This window comes from Thamnophis sirtalis, unplaced genomic scaffold (genome assembly GCF_051295495.1).
Source record: "Thamnophis sirtalis isolate CommonGarterSnake01/CBP01778 unplaced genomic scaffold, rThaSir2_p1.2 scaffold_6, whole genome shotgun sequence".
Lineage (NCBI taxonomy): Eukaryota > Metazoa > Chordata > Lepidosauria > Squamata > Natricidae > Thamnophis > Thamnophis sirtalis.
The window spans coordinates 43,733,995-43,761,009 of NW_028261386.1; the positions used below are offsets into that span (position 1 = coordinate 43,733,995).

Below are 27,015 nucleotides of genomic sequence, written 5' to 3' on the forward strand. Positions count from 1 at the left end.
TGATTTTTCCCAAATCTTTGGCTGTATTGCAATGGTTGTTTCAATTTGTAGTATCCAGCTAAACATTTCCTATTCATGGGTTAACAATATATTTTACCAATATGTGTATTTTAACAGTATTTATCCAACATAACAAAATAAACTGCAATTTGTTATATTTTTTACAAAACATTTTATAAATATTTTTACAAAATGTATACAAAGCAATTTCAAGTGAGACATACTATACAAATGAAAGTTTTTAAGCAAATGAAGTTCATATTACATTGACAAAAAGTGACACATCCTCTTTCAGTAAAGTCAGTCTGTAAGGCCTCCCAAATCTAACAGATCAGTTATGCTGACCTTGTTGAATCAATTTTGTTATAGTTGCCATCTAAAAATGTTTTAACTTTAGACAATGTGGAAAGACATCAGGTAGTCAAGAGACCAAATCTACAAAGCAAGTAAGCACAAATAAATGGCCTTCACTGGATTCAGGACCATGGGCTGCATAACAAATTCACACTTTGTTTCTTTACAATGAACAAAAATATTTTTACTGCATTACCATTTAAAATATTCAGAACTCTAAAACCAAGTTCAGTTTAATAAATAAAATACATTAGCTATCCCAGGTTAATTCAGCTGAACTTTGTTCAGTGGGTTCCCAGCACAAAATCCTGGGATAAATATAGGTATGATTTAATCCACATTGATGAAGTGCATTTCAGATGTCTTGGCTAAGACGTTATCTAAAATTAAACTCTCACCTAAGATTCAAAACATATACACTTTATTTTGGTATTTAGGTTCAGAATATTCTGTACATACAATGGAAACTTTACACTAGAAGGTAAAACCAAAATAAGAAGTTGTACAAATGTGAATATTTTTGTTTTACATTTCCAATCAGATACTAGTTAAACTAATTTATGACTGGTGCAATATACACCCTGCTTTCCAAATTACCTCATTATGGTTACAGTTCAATTATGTTTCCTTCACAAAACCTTGAGGGAAAAGCACCTTCTACTCTCTTTATATTTCTTTAAAAAAAACAAATAATTAAAGCCATCCTCGCAAAAAATAAATTTGTGAAAATTACAGCTATTTAAATTATGGTTGCCATGAAGTGTACAAAATCATAAGTCTGTGACTTTAGAATCACATACTTTTTTTTAAAAGGAGGCAATAAACTCCATGTTTCTATTCCTATTATGTGTGGATTGTACATTAACTGTTGTTACCCTTTTGCTGAATTAAATATTTTATTAAAATGGCAATGTGGTCACAATACAAGGATGGTGGTGTGTTCTGTGTTGAATAATATAACAGAATACAGTTTTGCATTACATTATTTGGAATAAAGAAAGGAAAATATGACTCTAAACAATTCTGGCAATCTGACTGACAACCAGTTCGTCATTGCTATATAGCAAAACTACATAGGGCTTTACAGCTGAATGCAAGAGAAAGATCCCCATCAAATTAGGATCAGTAAATCCTCAATAAATTTTGAATATTTCTGTAAAGAGAAGCTGCAGACAAAGTGTCTTATAAATCACAGTTCTCTGTCCTTTTGAGCAGGCATAATTGTATGAAACAGCATTAAAGAAAGCTTGTATAATTTTTTCCTTAAGCCTGGCAACCTAAAATTTGTAGATTTAAATAATAAAGAAATTTACATTATCAATATGATCACCAGCCAAATGCAAACCATGCATGAGGTTCCTTTGGCTCTAGATTATGAGTTATATGCTTTTACATGTAATTTTGTTATTAATGTACAGAAATTTAACTTTGGTTTGTATGTGTTTTGGTAACATGACCACTGCTGCAAATGGATTAACATTCTGAACAATTAGAAGCAGAAACAACCAAAATAACACTGTCCTTTAATTTGTTCAGATTAAGGCTATTACTCCTTAAACTATAAACATCTACTATAACAACACAATTTTTAAGTAAAAATGCTTGTCATACTTGGTTTAGAAAAACATTATACCATTTCAGAAATATTTAGTTGATTATATCCAATTATAAAATACAAAAGCTTTTGCAGAAGAATCAATGTGTCAATCAAAAATGTATTTTTTATGTATATGGTATGTGCATGACTACTTTATAGCCTCTTTTTAAAATTTCCCATCTACTAGCTTTTCTAAACTTTATGTTTATTGTTCCATACCACATTGTAACTTAAACTATACAATGTCATTCCTCTGAATTATATTGGTTTCTGCTTATGGAGCAGCTGAATAGCACTTGAAGTATAAAGCTCTGTAAACTCTGCTTATAATTTCTGTTTACAATTTTTTCTCTATTTCTTGTAAACCTGACAAGGACATTTCTGTAAAGAGCTAAACTCTAGAATTTTTAACCACAGAGATTTAAATCTTGACAGGAGATATAGAGAGCATTTTTCTTATTAAATGTCAATTATTGACGGTATTTAATACATCTCTTAGTAGACTGTGATTGTCAATACCGGTATACTACATTATATAGGGTTTAGTAAATTAATGTTTCATTAAGCTGCAACATTAAAAGTTTTTATGCAAGCAATGTAATCTGGTGGTTAAGAGTGTAACACTCAGCCACAGATCATGATAAAGATGTTAGGAATTTTCTGTTCCATATTTTATTAACCAGAGTTTTGTCATGTTGCCAACTTTGGATTATCCAACCCTAATTGTAGCTATTGAAAAGCCAACAACTGTAAATCACAGTTCATGAATCCGGTTTAATTATTAATTATAGGTTCAACCTCAGGCAACACATTAAACTAGTCTAAAATAGAAACAAAAGCTTCTGATCTTACCAGTGCAGTTGAGTTGGAAGAAGAGAGGGAAGGGAAAGGCTCACCGAGAATCATTCTTGAAATGGTGAAGAACATGGTTGAGAATTACATTCAATCACAGCCAATGAATAGGCCTTACCAAACAGCTTTCTCTTAAGGTTTTACATTACTGGATACCTCACTGTAACCACAATGAGTATTGCTCTCAAACAAAGAAAAGAACCTACTTTAGAAAGTACACATGTCAGGCTGTACTTGTGGTATCTTTCACATTTGTTTCTAAGGGAAATTTGTCCACAGTACTGTAACTATTAACACTCTAAGATACTATTTACAGCAGCTTCTAAAAGAGAGTCAGTTTCTACAATGCTTTCACTGTGGTCTGGAATAAACTTCTCCAGGCAGTTTTCCTGCGGAGGAATAAGTAAACAGTTAGGATACTCTAACTCTAGAGAGCCACCAGCAGCCGCCTCACTTTGTGGCTGCCTTTCAGTCTTTTTCAGTTCTAATATATTTTTGAATGTAGTTTCTAAACTCTTATTGACAAGCAAATCCTTTTGGGGTTTTCCAGAAACTTTCCAGTTGTCTGGTGGCAAATCCACATTCTTTGGAGAATTCCGAGGAGTTTTATCTTGGAGGGAATGATTATATGCTGTTTCTGAATGAGTATCAACTGTATTCCAACAGGTTTTATTATGCGTACCACGATCTGCATTTGATAAGATTTTAGATGAATGATCTTTAGAAGCTAAAGAATTTTCATTCAATTTGTCAAGACCTTTAAGAGCAATTTTTTGTTCAGAAGGAGACGTATGTTGGCTTTCGGGAGAGCAGCTTTCAGAGGAGCATTTCTCAAATGTTAAAGCTTTTGCAAGATCTGCTTTTTTAACAGAAATGTTTTCTTGTGGTGGACTCACAATATTGTTAGGCACTACATGAAGTTTGTTGCACATTGAAGACTCTGCTGTGCTTGACTTGTCTCTCATTTGGGTATTAGCAGTCTGGTTTGGAAAAGTTAAAGATTTGCTAATTTGATGATCACTTTCAGGAAGCTGTGTGTCATTAGCACTCTTGTCAAATTGTGTGGATGAGCAACAAAAGTCTGCCAGAAAGCCATCTAAAAATTGGAAGAAAAAGTATTTTAATATTACGTTGCTGTACAACAGCAAGACATATTCTTCAGTTTTTTCAGACCTGGGATACCTATATCTGCCCAAAGCCCAATTTTGGGACCAACTCCTTAAATTTTATTTTTATCATTCAGCTGTAGGACACAAATACTACTGTAAGCCTCATTTATATTAAGCCACAACAAAGACATAAAGAATAAGTGATCTGCTAAATAAAAACATATAGTGAACTATTGTACATATTAAAATATGGTTTTAGGTTTCAGATTGTATCTTAAGTGGAATTCTGGTTAGTTCAGTGTTCAGCGTGAATCACAATGAAAACTGTTGTAACAGAATATCTTTTAAAAAGAAGTCAGAATGGGAAGAAAAGACCTATGAAATCCATTTGGTCTAGTGGCTAAGGCACCAGAATGTAAGCCAGAGACTATGACTTCTAGTCCTATCTTAGCCATGGAAGCCAACTGGTGACTCTTTCTCAGTCCAACTCACCACACAGGGTGGTTGTTGTGGGAAAGATGTTGTGGAGGGGAAGATGCATTGGATATGTTCGCTGTCTTGTGTTATTTATAAAAATAATAAAAGGTGAGATACAAATAAATAAATAACATTAAGTTAAAATTACCTGACCTATTAATTATTGCTTGACTTATTAACTGTTGCTTCACTGAAAACTAACAAATGCCTTCTGTATCTACATGCACATTTTTAGAAAATAAACTAATATTTAAGAATTTCAAAATATTTAAAATTCATGTTGACATTTGTTCTCAATTGCCTTCATTAATCTTTGCAGCTTACAACATTTCTGTTCAGAATTAGCAGAATATTTTCTAAGTATAGAGATAAGAAATGTACTTGGAAACAGTTCCTTTTAAAACAAATTACATCATATTTTACAAGCAAAAGTGATTTAAATATTGACATTTAGCAAAACAAATTTTTGAATATATGAATGCAGATGTATCAAAACCAATGGAATGGAATGGAATGGAATGGATCAAAATCACGTTTTGTATCTGCATCCTTCCAACAAACATATTGTTTGGGAAAGTGAAGAAAAGACAAACAGGTGGTGGGAGGGGGAAGAATTAATAGCACAACAATATAGGCTACTGCAATACACTGTAATTTACTTATTAGTGTGGGTCTTAACAGCCACATATCCATCAAGAATTATACTGAGGATATGTTGCATTCAATTGGCAAGTAAAACAAAATGAAAAAGCAGTGAAATAAACAAAAGGAGGCCCCTATCTAGAAGGAATCTTAGTTTCTTACCAGGATCAACTATTGCAAGACGTTTATCCCGGGACAGAGCTTGTCTTTCTTCTTGGTTAAACATCCTGTCAATCATTACCATTTCTGCTGAAGGATTTATCCTCTGGAAAAGAAAACAAATCAGCTACCATATTACAAACAAAAAAATGTTACTCTCCTGTTTTCTAGCCAATTGTTGAAATTATATGGGAACCATAGTAATATCATATCAACCACAGTACAAAAGAATACAACAAAACAGAATACATAAAAACAGAACTCTTGTATGTTGGGAACCAGAAGAGCCTTCTCTGCTGCAGTATTTGCCCTTTGGAATGTCTTACCCTCTAAGGTAAGATCATCCCACAACTTCCTATCCTTCCACAAGAGCCTAAAGATCTGGCTCTGCTGCATGGCCTGGATCCAACTAGGGGATGGCTCAATGCTGGAGGTGGCTACTGAATTGACAGCAGACTCCTCCTCCTCCTCCCCCTCGTTCTCTGCTCTATACCCATCCATACCCACAAATCATATGGTTGTATTTCTCATTATGGTCTCTTTAATTGTTTATTTTATTGTTCTATTATCTTACTTCTGTTCATTTTCATGTCTTCCTTTTTATTGTTGTAAGTTGCCTAGAGTAGCCCCGTGGTGAGACAGTTGGCATATAGATCTAACAAATAAATAACAGTTCCAGTGATTGCTGCACCCAATGCTCCTCCAGTGGTCACAGGATTACCTTTCAGGCACATGGCAACTAGCTCGCATTTACAATCAGCTGCAGCGTCCCACAGTCAGTTTCCATGAAAATGGATTTTCTTAACAGCCACATGGTTCACTTAACAATAGGGTGAGTTCTTTAACCATCATAGTGATTTGCTTTACAGCCATTATAAAAATGGTCATTAAATCATTTGGTTACCCACTTAACAACTGCAATGGCTTACGACCAAAGGAAAGAGCAAGGAAATGCGGCAATGGTCAAAGGGGATGTGTGAGAGAGCAATACAAGTTGCGAAGGGTGCAAGCAGCCAACCTGGAAAGAGTTCAGAGGGGCTGGGGAGATGCACGGGTGGGGAAGACTTCCCTGCTAGGCTACCCCCACTGACTTTCCAGAGAAGCCACCAGGGAAGATTGCAAATGGGAATCATGTGACTGAATGAGATTGCCACTGTTTGTAGGGTGAACCAAGTTTCCTGACTGCAATAGCATGACTGCAGGAGTGCTGAGTCTACTGGAACTCCGAGGATTAGTCATAATCACCATTCATTTTACACCACTGTAACTTTGAACAGTTGCTGAACAAGTGACTGTACATCAAGGACTAAATGTAGTTTGACATGGGTGACTGTAGCAAATGAGGACTGTGTTCTACAGCTAAGAATTTCACACCTTTGTAGTGACCTCAATTAAAACTGCATGGTACTTACAAATGAAAGACACTTTGAAGCCATCTTATATCTTGGAAATTAATCAACTTTGCTTCCCTCGACCTATTATATTTACATGCCAGTATTAATCACATGGTTAATGTTACAACTACGGTAGTTTGGACTGAAAAAACATATATAATTATTTTTCATTTGTCTTACCATTGCATCTTCCAATAGAAGACATCTGTATTTATTTAGCATTGACTGTGTTCTCTTTAGAAGCTGTGTTGCTGCAGATTCGAATTCATTATCCACTGAAAAGGCATTAAAATATATTTAGATAGTAGTTTTTAAACCTTAAAATATATATAATAAACCTTTTCTTCCATTTTCCATTATATGTATAAAATACAACTTATAAGTGCCCGCCCGCCTGCCCCTCCACCTGCCCCCACACCATAGATACATCTTTTTCAAAGTAGTAGAAAGGGAAAAATACCTTTCCTTAAATCCTCTTCAGTTGGTGGTGATCCCTGACACACATGATATGAAAGAAGTCTCTGGACTGCATCCCTTAAAGATCTGAATTGACTTTTGTCAGGAGTTACAGCCTGTGCCTGGTCCCTCTGTAATTGCTGTAGAATGCTAGTGGAAAAAAGGTAACTATCAGTCATTTCACAATAACATCTGGAACAATTTTGCAAAATTTGTGAACTGCAATTTTTTTAAAAAACTAAAATGTATATTGAAAGGAAATAACTTACAAGGCTCCTTTGGTTAATTGTTTTGCAGCAGGTCTCTTCTGTCCTACTATATGACCATCCACCTAGGTCCAAAATACATTTGTTACATTAGAATAATCTTTTATTAAAAGAAACTACAGTTTTGTACATTTAAAAATGCTGTAAAAATATGGTGAAGTATTTGTATAAACTGCATTAATATGAACTTTTAATGTGTCACATATCAAAATTAATAAAATGGTTTATATGTTATTGAAGATAACAATTACAATCTTAGACACACTTTCATTTTTTTCAAAAATAATCCTCCTTATCAATAGGGTATGCCTATATAATCAAGCAAAAAATCAGGCTGTACATTTTATAGTGTGATCCAAGGATTACTAAAGTATTTAAAATTTATAATGGCAAATGCCACCAAATATCTAAATTATTCTTTAGTTTCATACAATTTCTCTATCATGGATTTCCTCACAAATTTCACTTTTCAAGATTATTGTATTAAAGCAAATGACAGCAAATATGCTAATGCAGTGTTCCATGACACCATATTTTATTATTCCTGTAAGCAAGATTATGCCAATATATAATCTCTTTTTTATTTTTTATAAACACAAAGCACAAAATAAGTAGGTTCTGTTAATAAACAAATAAACGGTAAGCTGTTTGAAACAGACAGGATTATGTATTATGGTATTGTTTAGCCATATAATATTTAAAGTGATTGAGATATAGTGATAAAGAGATTTATAAATGTACTATTAGATTTCTTCACAAAGCTCCCTTGTTAAAATTATTTTCAGTGGCAAAACTGAAAATTATTTACATAAAAAAGCAGGTAATTTTTCCCCCTACCTGCACATTTGTTTGAGCAAGTGATGACCCTGCTGTTTTTTCCTGGTGTGGTAACACTGTTCCTATAGGTTGTTGCATGATTTTGGCTCCAGCATCTTGTCCTGTAAATATACTCACTATGAAGATTCTTGACATTACACAAAGCAAACATATTTGAATCTTCCACTTAAATATATATCATTGAAAGATATTAAATAAATTGTCACTAGGAATGATTTTATGTAACTATTTCAGACTAGCGGTCCCTAGACTTTCTGGCTTGGCGGTCTGGCACCGGGATGAGGAAATGGTTCGGGCAGGTGAGCATGCATGTGCATGCAGCTCCATTTGTGCTTCTGTGGCCTGGTTCCCATAGTGAGCTGTGGCTTGGAGATTGGAGACCCCTGTTCTAGACTATAAAATACATGTAGTCCTTGACTTACAACCACAATTAAGCCCAGAATTTTGGTTGTAAGTTGTTGCCTTCTCTCTCGTCCCACCATTCTCGAGAAGATTGGCCTCTTGCCCCAGCCCTCCAGGAAATCTGCTGTAGGCTAGAATGTCTCAGCCATCTAGACCCAGTGGTGCATGGAAATTGCCATGGGTCAGAAGGCAATAGCCAGCTAGAAATTGCTACAGGCTGGAAGGCCTCAGTCCCTCTAAGGCCAGCTGCATGAAGAAATCTGCTCAAACTGTTTCCTCCAGCCTGCTAGGCCCAATGGCACACAGACCTTATGCCTCCCCAATACTACTCCCAAGAAACCTAGCTCCATCCCCTCCCCACTGGATTCTCTATGCCCCACCATTCTTGGAAGGCCTTCTGGCTGACTTTCTGTTTCTGGGCAGTCTTGAGGAAGAATGCCTTTGCTAACTTTCTAACTGAGCCTTGCAATGGCTGACTTTCAACAACTGCAGGGAAAACAAAAAGTAAACGGACTCAGGCATGATATAGTGCAGGCCTCTTGGGAATGATGAGGGTAGGAGGGAGAAGACCAGGCATCTCAGGAGTAGTGGAGATAGGGAGAGGGAGGAGGCCTATGCATGGTTGAGCCTAGCCAGCTGAAACCTTCCAGATGTGATAGGGCACAGAAAAGGTCAGACCGCTCTGGAGTAGTGGGAGAAAACAGAAAAGACTCACGTGCTGCTGGGCTTGGCTGGCTGACATCTGCCCATGGCAGGTTTCTGAACATGAGTGGGCACCAGGCCTCCCAAGACTTACCCCACCCTCTGAGGAAGTCCTCCACGGTCACTTAACAACCCACCCAGTCACTTAATGACTGCATTAGGAGAGTGTAGAAGAGGCAGAACCGGGGGGGGGGGGGGGGGGCATTGTAGAGTTAAGAGACTAATCAATCTGGAGTTGCTACATTGCCACAAGCAATTCAAATCCACACACACCTGAATTCCGTCAACTCTTATCAGCACTAATTTAGTACTTGAGAATAGACTTGAGCAATAAATATTGTGAACTACTACTTAACATTCTGATTCTTTATACCTGAAAGAAAGCTAGGGTTGTGGTCAGTAGGCAGCCTGTATGTGTCTCATTTAATGACACAATGATTTATGACCTAACTTCCAGTCTCTGTTGTAAGCCAAGGACTACCTGTATAATAGTTATAATTCTATATATAGTTATTTAATGTAGATATATTATATATAATTATATATAAATATACCTATTATATATATCATATATGTATATGTGTGTTCATTTATAATTCACATATAGCTATCGTATTTTTAACCTTCTGTATTTTGTATCCCATTCCACATTTCATTGTATTTATCCATACAAATTTATATCTATATGCAATAATTTATATCTATAGCAATAAGCAGCAAGTAATTTGTTGAATAAATGGGGCCATAGATTTATCCTTCAAATGTTGCAATATGAATCTATTTTCCTTCAAAACTAGGAGGAGGTTACAATTGTCTTAGGAAGTTTACAATAAGGAATGGACAAAACATTCCATGTGTAGAACAACCAATTTGGGATGGTCGATCCCCAAAACAAAGTACATAATTTCTGAACATGAACCCCTAACATGGGGATTGACTTTCACTTGAAATGTTTTACCAATAAAGGAGAATATTTGTACCTCAGAGTTGAAATGAGGGGTCCTTGGTGCTGTCTGAGCTTGCTCAATTCTAAATCAAATTCTCTGTATAATTAATAGTGGCAAGTACTAACACCGTGTTCACATATATATAATCAAATATTTGGTATTTTATAAAACATTGCCATGTTTATAAAGTTATTGAATCACTGATACTAGCCAAAAAAAACAACAAATGCAGTTTTAGATTTTAATTTATAATTAAATATAAATTATACATAAAATATTATAATTTAATTTATATCTTGTAAATCAATAGCATACACACTAATATCTACTTACAAACCACTTTTCAATTAATACATTAGATCACATTAGAATGAAGTAATTCATTCATGAGAGATTAGAAATAAATTAAAATCTAATAAACTAGATTACCTAAAAGATTTGTTGACTGTGGCTGTCTCAAGTTGTCCTGTGATTTTGATGATACAACAGAAGATGCCAGGTTGGTTGCTTTTTTTTGAATCTGCAAAGGAACAACACAGACGTCACACATATAATTAAACAAAATAGATTATTTAAAAACAAATAGTCCACATAAAAAATATACTGTACTTTTCAGAGTATAAGATGCTCCAAAGTATAAGACACACCTAGCTTTTGGGCAGGAAAACAAGAAGAAAAAAATCTGCCTCTGCCTCTGAGCAATTTGCTTCCTTGAAGCAAACAGCCTGTTTCAGTTTCAGTTTAGTCTGATTAAAAAAAAAAAATCTGCCTCCAGCAATTTGTCTCCTAACAGCAAACAGCCTGTTTCAGTTTCAGTTTAGTTTGATTAGCACAAGGGGGGGAAAAACTGCCTCTGCCTCCCAGCAATTTGCCTCCTTGCAGCAAACAGCATTTTTCAATTTAAATTTTAGCCTCCGCGTGCCCCATTTTCAGTCTCCACACACCCCATTTTTGGCCTCTGCACACCGCATTTTTCAGCCATTCCAGGCGGCAGGGATCAGAGTAGGCAATGGCAATCCCTGCAGCCTAAAACAACTGATGGTCAGGAGGCCGATCCAACCAACAATCAGCTGTTTGTGCTAATAAAGCTGTGCTGAAGCTGAAACTGAAACAGGCTGTTGGCTGTTTGCTGCAAGGAGACAAATTGCTGGGAGGCAGAGGCCAAAGTGTGGGGGCTGGTGGGAGGGTGGGACTACATTCAGTGAAAAAGACACACCCAAATTTTCACTCTCTACGGTAAGTAGCTGAGTTCCACATCATTTACCCAGTTTTAACCAGTTACTGGATGTACAACAGCTTCATTTAGGTATACTAAATCATAAACCAGGAACACCTAACATATTTCTCATAGTGAGAATGTATGTTCAATCAAGTAATGAAATCACTGGGGATGGGAGTGGGGGATGGTAAAAATGCTTTCACACTTTTTTGGAAGGGCTTTAAATCATTATGTATTATCAATTCTTTGAGTGCTAGACTTCCAAACTACTATTGAGTATGGTATTAGTTAACAGAAGACTGACTCATCTTCAGTCATAGAGTTGAACTTCAACTAATTATATTCAACTTACATCCTAAATCTTTATAATTTAATTGGAGCAAAGTATGGATAAAATCCTTATTTCTCATCTATCATTTTTTATATAAATGCTTTCTTCATTCGCCATATTTAAATTACTACAAATGACATTTAATTGTTAGCTTCAGTAGTTAGTTCAGATATCACAAAGTTCATGATTTAGCATGATGAAAGCAAGCCACATTAAGCCTGGAATCATCTATTCCCCTCTATGCCTTCTTTAGTGGATATGAGAGAGTAAATTGGAAATATCCATTTAAATTTCATTTTTAATGCAATATATCATTATGCTGAAATCCCAAACTGTGGTTAATCTTGTCTTTGATTAATGAAAATAAAGCCACTCATAAACTGCAATTAAATTTAAAATAGAAGTGAGAAGTTCTTCAAATTCTGACACTCACTATAGTTCATTCTTATCATATGACGATCATATAGTTTTACATGAAAACACATCTGGACCTTATTTTTATGAAACCACATTTTAATCAAAATAATAAATCCATGCAAATGGGGGGGGGGAGAGAAAGCTGGTATTGTTGTGTCAATAAATTAGGAAACAGGCTGCATGATCACACCCAACCCTTAATCATTAAAGAAACTAAATTTATGGAATATTTTTGATCTTGTGAATCATACCTGTCCAAACGAAAATGGTGACTGGGTTATTGATGTGTGACTAAAAGTGCTGACAGGTTTTGAAGAAGAAACTGGAAGTCGATGTGATACACTGACTGACAACTGAGTTCTATTTTGCTGTGTAAGCTGATCTCCAGAAAAACTTCCACTTGAAGCTACAGACTGAGCTGATGAGCCAATGTTTGGATGTACTGTAGCAGAGGAACTCACAACAGTAAAACGATTACTTGAAGATATATTTGAACCAGTTGCTTGTCCAGGAGATGCTGTTGAAAATCCTGTTCTGCCTTGGGAAAGGTTTCCTTGGTTTGGCGATAAATGTAATACAGCGGAAGAGGATTGTTGTAGTGGAATCTGACCACCAACAATTTGAGAAGTTCCATGGTTGACTATAACTTGGTTTCCAGAAGGAGCAAATGTCTGGCCAGAAACTAACTGTACAGCATTCTGATTATTCAGCATTTGTCCTGAATATGCTTGGTTACTTCTGAGCATATTCGTAGAGTTTCTATTTAGCATAACATGCTCAGTGGATACTTGGCTGGGAACAAGTTGTGAAGACTGATTCTGAAGCAGCTGTCCATTTACAGTCTGGACATGATGAACTGGACTGGGATTTACAGAGAGACTTGTGGGTATAAGAAACTGATTCTGAGACGTATGAGGTTGTCCCATTGGAGAATGGATAACAATGCTACCACTGGCATTACTTACTGCTTGGGAAGTAACTGGTTTTCTTGAATTTTGTTGACTAACAATATTAACAGACATATGTGGACCAACTACTGAATTCTGCGGGGAATTTGATGAAGCAAAGGGAATCCCTTGTTGTACATGATGCTGCTGTATTCCTAAACTATTTACATTGTAAGTGGCTTGCTGTCCCATCTGAATGGGTTTGGGTTGAATATTGATGGGAATTTTGTTAGAATTTGGAGCAAGACCCCTCTGTATAATGATGTTGTGTACAGGCAAAGATGCCTGAAAATTTGTACTATTAAATGGAACAGTTACAGGTTGTGCTACTGGGCTTGAATTTGAATTGCCAAACAATGAGTTGCCATTAGGAGTTTGTCTATGAACCAAAAGTCCACCACTCATATTTGCAGGTGCTTGTTGTCCACCACCTTTCAATATAATATGAGATCCTTCAAGATTATTTATGGCCATCATAGAGGGTTGATTACTAAATGAACCAATTAGTTGTATTTGTCCAGAATTACCAATCTGACTGTTTGACAGATGCTGACTGGGAACACTGATCCCCACATGTTGCATAAAGCCATGTTGCACACCAACTGTATTGCTTGCAAAAGATGCTCCAACTGGTGGCTGTACTACTTGAGTAACTCCAATAGGTTGCAGCGTTTGACCTGAGTAATTAGAAACATTAGAAGCCTGAGTAAAAGATGCTGATGAGGAAGGATGAAGCTGTGTTTGTGCAAACTGGTGATTGGAGCTTATGTTGGCATCCAAATAAGCCTCTTCTGCCAAAGTCTGCTCAGTAATATTAGCTTCTTGCAAAGATTTCTGGAGGATATCAAAAGGCTGATCTTCACTAAGATCAGGCAATGGAGATGATTCAAGTTCATCATCAAGAAACTGAAGAGTACTTGGCAACTGTAGTCCATCATTAGACCCTTCTCCAAGCTGACCACCAACACCTTTGATCGATGACTTAGGATCAGAGCTCTGAAAGGAAAGGAAAAAAATACAATGAAATTTCTTCAATCTTGTGTAAATGTACAGCATAGTTCACTATAATTATTTTCCTTTTCTCAGGTTTATTATTAGAACAAGAAATACTACTGTTGTGCAACACTGTGAAATAATCCTAACATTTTTTTCAACAAGGTTCTCAAGACAGCATTGCTGGTATGCTGGGTGATACCTCTGTGGGTATCATTTAATTCCCAGAGAAGTCCTATGAAGGATTAGTTAGAAGTAGCCTGAGAGCTCTGAATCCACAAACAAGAAACTCTAATGCCAAATCCAACAAGTCTGCTTTTAATTACCCCATTTCACAACAGGGTAAAGATACTGGTATGCAAAATGTATACATTGACAGTAGGAGTTTAATGTAAATGAACATAACATTCTCTTCTTTCTTAGCCTCTCTATTTGATCATTTGAATGTTGCAGCACATTTACAACTAGAGTTTGCAGTTATTTAAGGCACTGGCAGCATATTATCTACTTTATATGATCATTAAAAAGCTAATCTGTTTACATTTTATCTAAAGAAAAATATAAAGTTGATTCGGGAGCAAATCAGATCAGACTGAAGTAATGTAGAGCTGATCAAACTATTCCCAGAAATTCAGATCTACACATCTCTGCACATCCTAATAATATGCACACTATAAATATTATATATATAGCAGTAACAAAGACACTATATAATGTTGAACTTTTATCTAATTGCAAATCTATCATGACATTAAACATTAGGGCTTTGCCATGTCATGAAATCACACTTTGGATCTGAAGGAAAGAACTACTCCAGAGTACGTACAGGAATTTTATGGCAACTCCTTAAAGCAGCTTGGTCTTCTCCAAGGACCACTCAGCTGCCCTCTGCAACTGCAGCATAAGCTCTGGAAAATATATGTTTTGTTTAGGTGCTATGTGGGTGCCTAAATGCAGTATGAAACACCCTTGAAGTGTAAAAGCACTGTACAGCCCTGTTACACATCATCTCAACCTGTACTATTTAGCTAGCATGTCCAGAGAATAGAAAGTCATCACAATCTTTATTCTTTGTTAGAATCTGCTATGTCTGAATTGCAAAACTGTAAGTGATAAAGAAAAAAACAATGTATTATGAGTTCGGCTGAGCTACAAATTCTGCTATAACAGATCAGAGTATATAAAGAGGTAATTCTGGCTCACTTCTATCTGTATCATAATTCTTTCTAATAGACAGAGAGGAAATAGTAGAAATTTTAGTAACACATTTACCACTTTTCTTGGTAAAATTTTCTCCTACTGTATCTTGCTCTAATTAGATACCTGCTCAGTTTCTGAATTCCAACAATTTGCATATGTGGGCTGAATAGAATTCACAAAACTAAATACTTTGGGGAAGGAAAAGCTTCCAATTGCAATTCATTTCAGGTATATAAATATTGTGAAATTAAAATCTGGGAGAATAACTATTCATTAATATCACTAATAAAAATAGTAGCATATATGGACTACATAGGTATTTGATCTCATAAGATAATCAGTTACTATTTTTATTTCATTCAATTACATATAATATGAACAAGACAAATAACATTGTATATATATTTTTTATACTTACACTGGCATTGGCAAAAATGGAATTTGAGTTGGCTGCAGAATATCCTATGTTACTCAAGTCTTCACTGTTCTGTGACAACACAAATAAACAGTCTTAACCTAAGAGCAATACATTTAGAGCACAACTTTCCTTATTAACTAATAAGAGTCTGACCCTTAAGATAAAATCCAACATTATTTTTTTCCTTTCCATTAACAATTGTGGTTACTCTTTCCAACTTCAAGAAACTATTGTAGCCTCAGAAATATTCAAAGAGTTTTCTGCCACATAAGCTTGAAAATTGCTCAAATGTATCTCTTTTACATTATCACTCGGGCACATACGATTTCTTTTAAATGGAAAGAAAAAAATGCAGAACTGCAATCCCACATTTCTAGTTTGCTGTGATAATCCTTGCATGTCACTGAATTTTCTTTAAGATTCTGCGGGCACACTTTTAGCAACCCTGAAAAATGATTAACAAAATTAAATGTACAATAAGATAACATAAATAACTTACAGATTTACTACCCCCTCCGTGTAGAAAGTAATTCAGTGCCTGTGGATCTCTAAAATATATATAAAGAAAAAAAGTGAGATGGGCCATTTTGAACATTAAAGCATTTTAAAACATAAAAGTTGCTAAAATTTAGATTGTTTCAATAGGTAGCAGCACGTGATATTTCTCCTGTAGACTTGGAAGGCTAGCAGATTTGGACAGTTCAGCATTTGGATGGGAACTACCAACGAATAGCAGGACTGTAGGCTAAACTGGGAAATCAAACAACATTCCAGAAAGCTGCAACGGAGAAAAACTTTCATATTATTACCACTCCCTCCCCCCACTCCCCCCTAAAAGCATGATTGTGACTTGTAGCCACCCAAAGATGAAGTTGACCAGAGGACATATTTATATTTAAAATATAAATTGGCTTATAAACACAAACTATTTGTTTACATTTATCTTTTTATTCTCTTGGTTTAATATTTCATACGACCAAGAGAATTTTTATACAGTATATGTATAAATAATAGAGCAAATTATAGTAGTAAAAACTACTATCTTATAAGGTGAATTTTTTTCAAGTGAATTTTTCAGTCAAATATATTTCATTGACAGTCTTCTATAGATGAAATCTGCTAGAGCAAAAAGGTTATAACCTCCACATCATTAACCAAATTTAGGTGACCATCTATTGCCTGCTATATGCTCAGAAAAAAAGACTGATTCACTAGGTTGCTGTTATTTAAACTCACATACAAACAATTTGAGGAGATTCTCAATATATTATTTATTTCCTTGTTCCATGGAATTCTGCATGAGGTATACAAACCCCAACAATCTTCTATCCAACATCTTATAATTTTCATAAGGCTACTGTATTATAATACTTTTAGTCATGCCCTAGGTCTAAAATAATTTAGATTTCACTTTTTTCTTTTTATATTTAAAATAGACAAAAATAAAAAATATGGGATACAAATATGTAAATATATATGAAAATATTTTCCAATATGAAAATGACTTTTCTTAAATATTAAATTAGGAGGAAGGGCTTGTTCTACATTATGTTTGTTTACATACTTTGAGAACAGAAACAAATGAATGGGTGGCAATTTATGCAGATGGAGATTTTGCTGATAAAAATCATAGAAGCCTATAAAAATTAGCCTGAAAAATTGTTACTTGAGAGGAGCTTCCCTAGTGAATTTTTGTATTTAATGTCTAAACGGGTTGCCTCATTCTACTTTCCCATGCTGTCAAGTTACCATATTCCCTTGCTTTCTCTCCATACAGTTTTGTTCCATACCTTTCTACCGCAACTATCTTTTTTATCTTTTTACTATCTTCTTTCCTTTTTTTTCTTTCTTTTTTGGAAGAAAGGTCTATTTGTGCATATCAGATTGGTCTGTGAGCTTATTCCTGCCTGAGAGTTATGCATATGTGCATATACAAGAATGTTGTACACTCATCTTCATGGGAGTAGAAGAAATCTCCAGGATTTTCAGCCGAAGTTAGCAAACCTAGGTTCAACAGACAGCACTGGATGCTTGCCTCTGTGTATTTTCTTTTTCTACTTTTCTTTTGCTGGATGGGTTTGATCTTAAATTTAGGATTATACTTTATGGAAATTGCATAATTTTGATTAAATGATTTATGCATGCATTCTTGATGATAGACAATGATTTCATATGTAAAATCTAATAACTTGAGCCACCTCAGGTAATTAAAATTGAAAAAGTTGAAAATATGTGAGGAAATTAAAATAAACAACTGATAACAAATTTTATTTCATTTTCATCATATGTGAGGTAAATGCTCTACAGAAAGAACACTGGTCTCATAATGAAATGAGTTATTTTCACCAGTTCTGCATCTGCAGCTTAATGTGCCGCTAAAAAAACTATTTTAAAACTCATCTAGAGCAGTGAATTGCAAGAAATACTGGAAGCTGCAGGAAATTAAGGGAAATTACAAAAATCAATCTTCCCTACTTCCTTAAATCGAGATTCCGGGGTAGGGGAGGGAGAGATAATTTATTTATTATGAAATAAAATTATGCTTCAGAGGATAAAGTTTTAATTGAAGTTGCTTATCAAACTTGTTTTCATTTTAAAATGAATTTTGAATATTTTTCAAGGACAGGTATCTAAAATGAAATCTTACCCGATAAGATCAAAGAGACAGGCTTCATCATCATCATCATCCATGACAACTAAGAAGAAAATAAAGTATTCATAAAACACATTCAAATTATATTTTTTATGAAAGACTTCTTTTTGTAAGAAATTACAAAATATATTTACCATGAATGTGCTTTTACCATGCTAATTTATTGTACTGGAGGTGAGTATTACTGGCTACATCCAGTAATATGAAATCTAATTTTCCTTATTAAGAGTTACTCTTGCCCCCCTCCACCACACCTCTGAAGAACTATTTAGATCTGTTCCAAAAATCCTCCCAATCCCTCAGATATTTGAGGTGTGTTGATGAATGCAATGCGTTAGAATTAGGATACATGCTTACTTCTACCGTAATATGCATCTGTAATCCAAGCTAGGTATAGGTATGTGTCCTATTTCTGGACCTCAGCCTAAAAGCAGAAATTAAGTCTGATCCAGATTAGACCCGAATCCCAATTTGTATTGGTACTATCTTTCAGTTTTTCTTCCCCAAAATATTGTCATGGAAAAAAGTCAAAATATGTGGTTACCATCCCCAAAATATTTACCTGTTCATCTTGTATAGTCAGTGTGGACCTAAATTGAATATTCCACACATTGTTTTTTGTGTGTTCCACTTGTTGGTTTAGCCTGTGAATGGCTTTTTGCTGCATTTTAGCTAATTCACAACTTTAAACTATTAATTGATTTTTGTCGCACACAATATTATAAATAATGCAGTGGGGTGTGGGTGTGTGTGTGGGTGTGGGTGTGTGTGTGTGGGTGTGTTTTTCTAGCTTTACGAGATGAATTGTTTGTACTATTTGGTGCACCAGTTAAGTTTATTAGATGGTTCACAACAAATAATTCCCAAATCTGAGTCTATTCCATTCTATTCTTCTAAATCAAGGTTTGTCAAATTCAGATATGTATTGCATTATTTCCTAACAAATGTTTCTATTTCATCCAAATGAATTAACAGTACTGAGTTTCTGCTGATTCATGCTCATTGTGCCATAGAATATATCCATGACTGATCCTAAATCACCTGAAGTGCAGCCAGATGCTTTGTTCAGAGAATTCTACAACTATGTCCTAGTAGTACACTCCACATTTTCAAACATGCCTTCCATCTTCCAATCGAATCTTACAGCTTCAACTTTGATCACTGTTGCAGTTTTTTTTCTTATGAAATCTTTCTAATATAAGGGAATTATGGAGTATAATCCAGAGCCTCTGAAGAGCAGACAGTGACAAGGTGGAACATATCTTTTAAAGGTACAAAAGCTCTCTCAGATTTGGAGATATCAAATGTGGTTGAATATGATTTACAAAAATATTCTCTATGAAGTTGAAATCTTATAAGATTTTAGGTATTGTGATATATTATGAAGGATATAAGCAGGTAGAGAACATAACCAATAAAATATTTCATCTTCATATCTCATGTACTGACTTTATTACCTAAAGTGCTCTTAAAGACATAGGAAAGCCAGAGCAGAGAGATATCTAATCTACCTTCCTCCACAGAAGCTCAACTATCTCATGTGCCTGGATCTTGTAACAATTAGGATTTTGTTCTGAATATGATGGCTGCATAACAGATAAATTGTTTAAGGAAGAACTGCACCTCATAGTTTTAATTGGTCTTGTTTTTCTGTCATCACCTTTGCAAGGCAAAGTGCTGCAAAAGAACAAGGTGTAATTGACATTTATCACAAATACTTGTTTCTTCTGTTCTATTTACCCCATTCCACATTTTTTTATTTATCCCACCTTTTTTCATATACAAATCAAGGTGGCAAACATACCAATATACTTCCTTCTTCTACTTTCCCTTCAACAACTCTATGAGCTGGGGTAAGAGAAAGTAACTGGTTTTTCATGCATAAATCAAGACTGGAACTGTTATCAGGTTTCTAGGTCAGCACTTTAACTGCTACAACAAACTGGTTCTTTCTTTCCTCAAATTTATTTTATCTCTGTAGGTTTTTTTAATACAAAATCCTTTAAAGGTAGCACATATATGCTAGTGATTCCCGACTCTGAGGAGCAGTGCTCATCTCCGTTTCAAAACCAAAGAGCCAACGCTGTCCGAAGACATCTCCGTGGTCATGTGGCTGGCATGACTAAACGCCAAAGGCGCACGAACACTGTTACCTTCCCTCCAAGGTAGTCCTATTTTATTATTTTCATTTTTACTTGCTTTTGAACTGCTGGGTTGGCAGAAGTTTGGACAAGTAACGGGAGCTCAATTTATTACGCAGCGCTAGGGATCATTTAGGGATGTTTAATCTGATCAACTGTATTATCTATATATATTTTTTCACATTTTATTTGAAACCATGAAATGGTTTCTTTAGCATATATTAAACTCAACCGAATTTTATTAAAGGAAAGTTTTTTTTAAAAAAAAAACATAGCTAAGTAGAGTGAATCCAGACAATAATTCCATACATGTATATTCGTATATCAAATTATTTTTTGAAATACAAGAATGTTACTATTCTTGGTTACTATTCAGTGGTTTGAAATTTTTTGATATTATATTATTTTGATAAAATTATGTTAAACAATGGACATTGCATTAGATTCAGAATCCCAATAGCTTACTGCATAGTGCTTCAAAGATAAATTAGTATTATTACAAACATGTTGTCTATAACTTGTCTCCCCCTTGTTATGAAGAATATATATGTTTTATTAATATGTGTATTTCCAATCATTGGCTTAAATATAAAATAAAGTATTAAATATTACTATTTTCTTACTTGGATAGATAGGAGACATGAACACAAATGACACAACAAACGTCTATGGAGTAAGAAAGTGTGATTCTCTATATGCACAGAGTTTGTGTTCCTTTAATCAAATGAAAGGTACAGAAACCACTCCCTAATCAGATTTCCACTTACTGCATTGCTCATATAATACAAAGCCCTACATGGCTTAGGGCCAGCGTACCTTCGTGACCGCCTACTGCCACATACCTCCCCAGCGGCCAGTAAGATCCCACAGATTGGGCCTCCTTCAGATGCCGCCAGCCAATGTCGGCTGGCAGGCCCCCGGAGAGCCTTCTCTGTGGCTGCTCCAACTCTTTGGAATCAGCTACCTCCCCGAGATCTGGACCATACCCACTCTCATGGCCTTCAGGAAAGCTGTAAAAACCTGGCTGTTCCAGCAGGCCTGGGGCTGTTGACCTCATTGTTGAGGTCCAGCCCCATTTAGAATGAATGTATGTGGTGTTGTGATTTTAAACTGTCTTTTTCTCTCTCTCTTTTTTTTCCTCTTTTTTTGTAAGCCACCCGGAGTCCTTCGGGATTGGGCGGCATATAAATTTTAATAATAAATAATAATAAATAAAAATAATAAATAAATACAATGCTTTTTGCCCCTCAGAAGTTGCAGAATGTACATGTATTATCAGTCTTACCACATATTAAATGCCCTTGTATATGTTTTGGTAATTTCCACTGGAATGCAAGAAATTGGAAACATAGGTTCCTCTTGCATATTAATTTTATTCCTGACAATTTATTTGTGAGAAGTTGTCAAGTTATTCATTAGTTTGCATTTATGGTGCTGGTATCGCAAACAGTGTGGCAGATGTAAGTGTCTGGAGCTTCTCTAGATTGTGAACTTAAAGCTAGATGATATCATCAGCCTTATGATACATTTCCCAGTATATTGCAACAGCAATTGCCCAGCTCATATACAGGAATAAGGGACATATAGAAAGTAAGTTGAACAGATTGGTTAACAGTTAACAACTGCCACATTATTCATTAGATTCAAAATAAATTTTTTAAAAATGACCTGCATGTGGTCTTATTAATAATCTACAAATGCACATACATACACTGAATCTTTCATACCATCATTTATGTTTTGTAACAAAATAAAACAAATGTGATCATTTATCAGTGATAAATTCTAGTTAAAAAGTGAGAATAAAAATAAAACAATCTTTTATTCTACTTGAAACAAAGCAATTTAAATTGTTAGAAACAGAAATGATTACATTATAGAAGTACAGATGCCTAGTTCCCATTATAACAAATTTCAAATTTTCTAGTGTTTACTGGTGAGGAGGGGGTCCATCTATGAAAAAGTGACTGCTGTAAACCAAGATTTATAACTAACAGACTAGGGCTGCAGAGTAGAACTTTAGATCAATACCAAAAGGTAGCTGTGTATGGGCCTCTCCTACACATCAAAGAACTTCTCTAGATTTGTATATGAAGCACTACTGGGTAGCCCAATTACAGTGTCAAAACAAGATGTTTTAAGTTTTTAATTTTGCAATTTCTTTCATACAAATTACACTATTCAGAAATAATTCAAAATTAGACAACAGATTGATTTTTTTTCCTGTTGTGCTATTATCCTAATAGTTAGACCTTTCCAATGAATTGATAAACGAAGTTCTTTTTTTATCAAAATGATATAAAAGATTGTGAATGTCTAAACTGTGAACACCACTTGTGCTACATATGAATTATAACCATGATTGAGAATATGGGTGAATGTTAACTTTACATGTATCTGAATAAGAAGCAGCACTCCTAAGATTGGCAGAACAAATAATCACTATCTCATAAAAGCTATGTAAATTAGTTTAGTAGTCTGGACCAATTATTAAATGGACAAGATTAATATATGTTATAAACTGGTATTCTCATTACTTGCCAAGTCCCATAATTTCTTTCCATATATGTTTTATACATAGCTTTTTTAACAGTCTTAGAAAAAAGAAACAGTTCTGGTTGAAAGTATGGTTTGCTTTTAGATTCAAGGTGGTTTCTAGCACGAGAAAACCTTAATAAAATCAATGTCATCCTTTGAACATAAATACTGTGTCCTGGGAATTCTATGTTGTAAAATCTGCTGCTGGAAATAAATATACCCAGAAGCTCATCTTTTCAGTGCTTGAAAAACATGCATACTGCATAAATCTAGGCCTAACAAATAACATTTAATTGAAATGTGTTTATGCCAAGTATATGCAGGATGAAAATACAATTTTTCAGGTCCTTTCAAAGTTAGTTTCTTTGATGCCATTCAAATTACTTGCCAAATAACAAATCTTTTTCTTTCATGACACTTAATGAAGTCAGACATTTTACTGAATTTACAATATAATTTACTAAACTATTATATATTTTAAATAGCTGGGGGCGGGGGATTATACAGGAAAATGTACATTAATTCCTAGAAAGAAAACTGAAATGCTACTAAACAATATATCTGATTTTTTTTTATTTAATCTTTTTCCTTGGTTTCTTGATATATTTTACATAGACATATTAAGAGAACTACTAAACCAATGTCCTAGACAAACCCCTTTTAAACAATTGCCTAGGCACAATGGTAACTGCACTATCCAGTTTAGAATGCCAAAAAGCAATGAAAGTTATAGCCTAATGACAAACACTAACACTTAGAACTTTGCTGAAGAACTATTTTTATTTATTTATTGCCTCAGTTATTTATTAGAAAACATAACAATAAACCAAGTCTAAATCATATTTCTTCCACTGAGGATATGAATGGCTCTACAAATAGATGGAATTAACTTCATTACTGTCACATTAAACTTATCAAGCCAATTATTTTCTAACATTAATCATTTCTTAATTTATTCAAAAGGTTTTAAATAATTGTGAAAAATTAGAAGATCAAAACAAGACTTAATAGTAGGGAACTACTGGAAAATGCAGTATATATACTACTGTTTGCCCCATTTTATTTCCTGTGAAATGTAATATCTAAAAAAATGAACAAAAAAACCAAAGTTATGTTAAAACCTGTCACCACTTCAATTAAGTATTCTGAGAATACAGAATTTAAGACTACTTGTGTTTTAAATAAATATATTTTACTCTCTTATAAAGTCTTCAAAATCTAATGACAGTGGAAGGTAGGAAAAACTGTGGTCAAGTTTATTATGCTCCCTTACTATGTTTTCTGAAATAGGACCTCATTGACACATGTAAAATTGTGTAATTATAAAATTTGAAAGGTCATCCAATTTCCCAAGGTCCTCCATTTTTAATCCACAAATCACACGCTGCTTTTCTTTAAAATTACTTGCATCACATAGATGTTTTCCTCTGTTATACATTACCAACCGGACTATTTCAAGGATTTACATCCCAATCTGTTTGGGAACACAAGATGGTAATTTCTATAAAAGGAGTTCACATTTAACAGGGGTAATAATTGCCATTTGTACTCATAACCACTAGTATTCTTCACAAGAAGTTTATAAATGAAAATAAAGACGGAAGAACTTTTTAAAACGAATGCAGAACAAGAAATCGGGCTTGTAATTGTAAAAAGCATTAAAATACGTGGCACCCTCAACCTCCGTACGATTTTTTCTCCAGACAAATTAATGAATCGCAGAAGATATTTCACCCCTTTGGAAACCATTTCATAAAGGTGAAGAAGGTCCCCGTTTCCATTTTTGCTCTACTTTCAGAGAAGGAAAGCAGCTCCGCGAAGTAGAGGAAGACGACGCCCCAGCCGAAGGGGAAAGCCTCGTATTAAAAGCATTTCAAAATGGCGGCGGCAGGGAACGAAAGAGAAGAAACTGCGCCACAAATCCTGGCCGATGGCCAGGCAGCGCCATCTTCCCTTGTCCCTGACCCTCCAGCCGGCGAGGTACCACACTGGCACGGAGAAAAAGGGACTCCAATGAGGAACAGTTGGCTCCGTCGACTGAGCTTTGGAAATGCATATTCATTTCGGAATTTCTCCTAGGTTATACATTTTAGAGAGTGAAATTAAGCCCGATAAAAACACAAAGGCCTGAGTTTCTAAATCGACCATTTCTGCAAACCTACTGTACTTGCATCCCCTATTAAGAGTATTGCCCACTCAACTACTACGTTTCGATTAAAAAGGGGAAAAAACGCATCGAAAATGATCCATCGGATTTTCAATCCATTCTTTATATATTTCTCTCCCTCCCCTCCCCCCACCCCAGGTCTTTAACCAAAACAAATTAACGATCATTTTTTGGAAGGTTAATCCCATGCCAGATACAGATAGAGTCTTCGAAAGGCAAAAAGGAAAACATTGTTAGAGATGTAAATATTTATTATACTTGCTTTAAAAAAACAAATTACAACGAAAAGGATTTTAAATCCTACCGACCCAGAATTACATACACCGAAACAAATCGCCATTTCCATTCCTTGAAACAATGACGCAAAGACAAGAAATCGGAGGAAACTGAAGACAAAAAAAATAGTAATAATAAGAAACGAAATTAATAAGAAAAAATAATAATCCCCGTCAAAAAGCGCAACCCATGCTAGAAAGGCAGTGAAAATGAGTACGAGATGGCAAGAGATGGTCGCTGAAGACAAATTCAACCGGGGAGGCAAAAGAAAAGAAAAATCCTCGGCAGCCTCCCGCCCAGGAGCGAGAAGACGGAGCGTCTCCATTTTCCTGAGGAGGAGGAAGAAAAAGTGTTGCACAGACCAGAGAGCTTTAGAGAAAAGCAAAGAAACGAGGGGGGAAAAAAGAGGGAGGAGATTTGAAAAGATTATTTTTCTTTCTCCCTCTCCCTCTCTCTCTCTCTCACACACACACACATATACACTTGATTCCCCTCTTCCTCAGACACACACACCCTCAGTCACACTGACAGACACACACACTCACGCACACTTTCTCTCCCTCTCGACGGCCAAGGGGGTGGCCAGAAGGAAAAAAAAAGCCCAAACAAAACAATAACTAATTTTAAACCGGCTCAATCAGTGAGTCATTAAAAGAGGGGCTTTTCTTCCTCTCTACATTTGCATGGCCTCCGCGAGAGAGAGGCAACCCCCCCATCCTCTCCCGCCGCCCACCTTGCAGCTATCAGCCTAGCCCTGAAACCTTATCTGTCCTCTTCCCCCCCCCTCTCTTCTCGCTCGCTCTCTCTCTCTCTCTCTCCCTCCTTGTTTGCCTCTCCCCCTTTAAGAATCACATTTTGGAGGTGCCCTCAGTAGCCACCACCACAGCCTCTTCCTGCAAAAGAAATAAATATTTCATTTCCATGTGAATTAACATCTGCCCACCAAGCACCACCCGCGCAAAATCGCCCTCCTCCTCCTTTCCTCTCCTCCTCCTCCTCCTCTTCTTTTCTCTTCTCCTTCTTCTTCCTCCCTATGTCCCCCCTCTCTCCCTCTCTCTCTCCTCTCCTCTCTCTCCAGATATATATTTATATACCTAGCCCCAGAGCCAATAGCTCTCTGGGCTGAAACCTAATATCCTGGTTTTGGCAACTCCTGGTTGTTAATTTGCTCCTCTTTTCTTTTCTGTCTGTCTGGAGATAGATTTCCCCCCCTCTCTTTTCCCTCCCCGAAGGAAGGGAGGAAGGAGGTTGTGTGTTTTTTTTTTCCTTGAAATTTTTATCACAAAATTATAATACACTCAAAGGGAAACTCACCGTCATGAAAAAGCAGTGCCTTGTCAACGGGGTTTCTTCGCCATCACATCAGGGGCTGGCAGTGTAAGAGAGAGCGAGAGAGCGAGAGAGGGAGGGGGGAGAGAGGGAGCGAGAGAGCGAGCGAGCAAGGAAGAGAGAGCGAGGATAGCGAGAGCCCAGTGCGGGAGTTCCAGCTACAAGGCGAGGAGAGAGGCTCAGAGGCTGCGG

The 27,015-nt window shown here is 35.6% G+C and overlaps 1 protein-coding gene across 4 annotated transcripts; it reads right to left on the reverse strand.

The window, feature by feature from the left end:
- On the reverse strand, window positions 1–26,903 carry BICRAL (BICRA like chromatin remodeling complex associated protein). 4 transcript variants are annotated; one of them, XM_014056366.2, is made up of 12 exons: window positions 26,809–26,903; window positions 18,367–18,415; window positions 16,219–16,267; window positions 15,720–15,788; window positions 12,413–14,104; window positions 10,624–10,714; window positions 8,144–8,244; window positions 7,310–7,371; window positions 7,045–7,190; window positions 6,765–6,859; window positions 5,194–5,296; window positions 1–3,899 (listed from the first exon to the last, which is right to left on the reverse strand). In XM_014056366.2, exons 2-12 carry the CDS (start codon window positions 18,408–18,410, stop codon window positions 3,094–3,096), a joined length of 3,258 nt encoding a protein of 1,085 aa, XP_013911841.2. In that variant the 5' UTR covers window positions 18,411–18,415; window positions 26,809–26,903; the 3' UTR covers window positions 1–3,093. The 4 variants fall into 4 exon arrangements, with proteins under 4 accessions (XP_013911841.2, XP_013911864.2, XP_013911849.2 ...); XM_014056389.2 differs by lacking the exon at window positions 26,809–26,903 and adding an exon at window positions 25,527–26,253; XM_014056374.2 differs by lacking the exon at window positions 26,809–26,903 and adding an exon at window positions 24,741–25,334.
- Between the last annotated feature and the right edge of the window lie 112 nt (window positions 26,904–27,015).

Bases quoted from the DNA above. Each gene is read 5' to 3' on its own strand.
- BICRAL (XM_014056360.2), bottom strand. From the start codon at position 18,509: ATGGTAAATATATTTTGTAATTTCTTACAAAAAGAAGTCTTTCATAAA. The intron at 7,372-8,143 runs GTAGGGGGAAAA...TTTTGGACCTAG, and splicing joins TTGCTCAAACAAATGTGCAG to GTGGATGGTCATATAGTAGG. The intron at 7,191-7,309 runs GTAAGTTATTTC...TTTTTCCACTAG, and splicing joins CAATTAACCAAAGGAGCCTT to CATTCTACAGCAATTACAGA.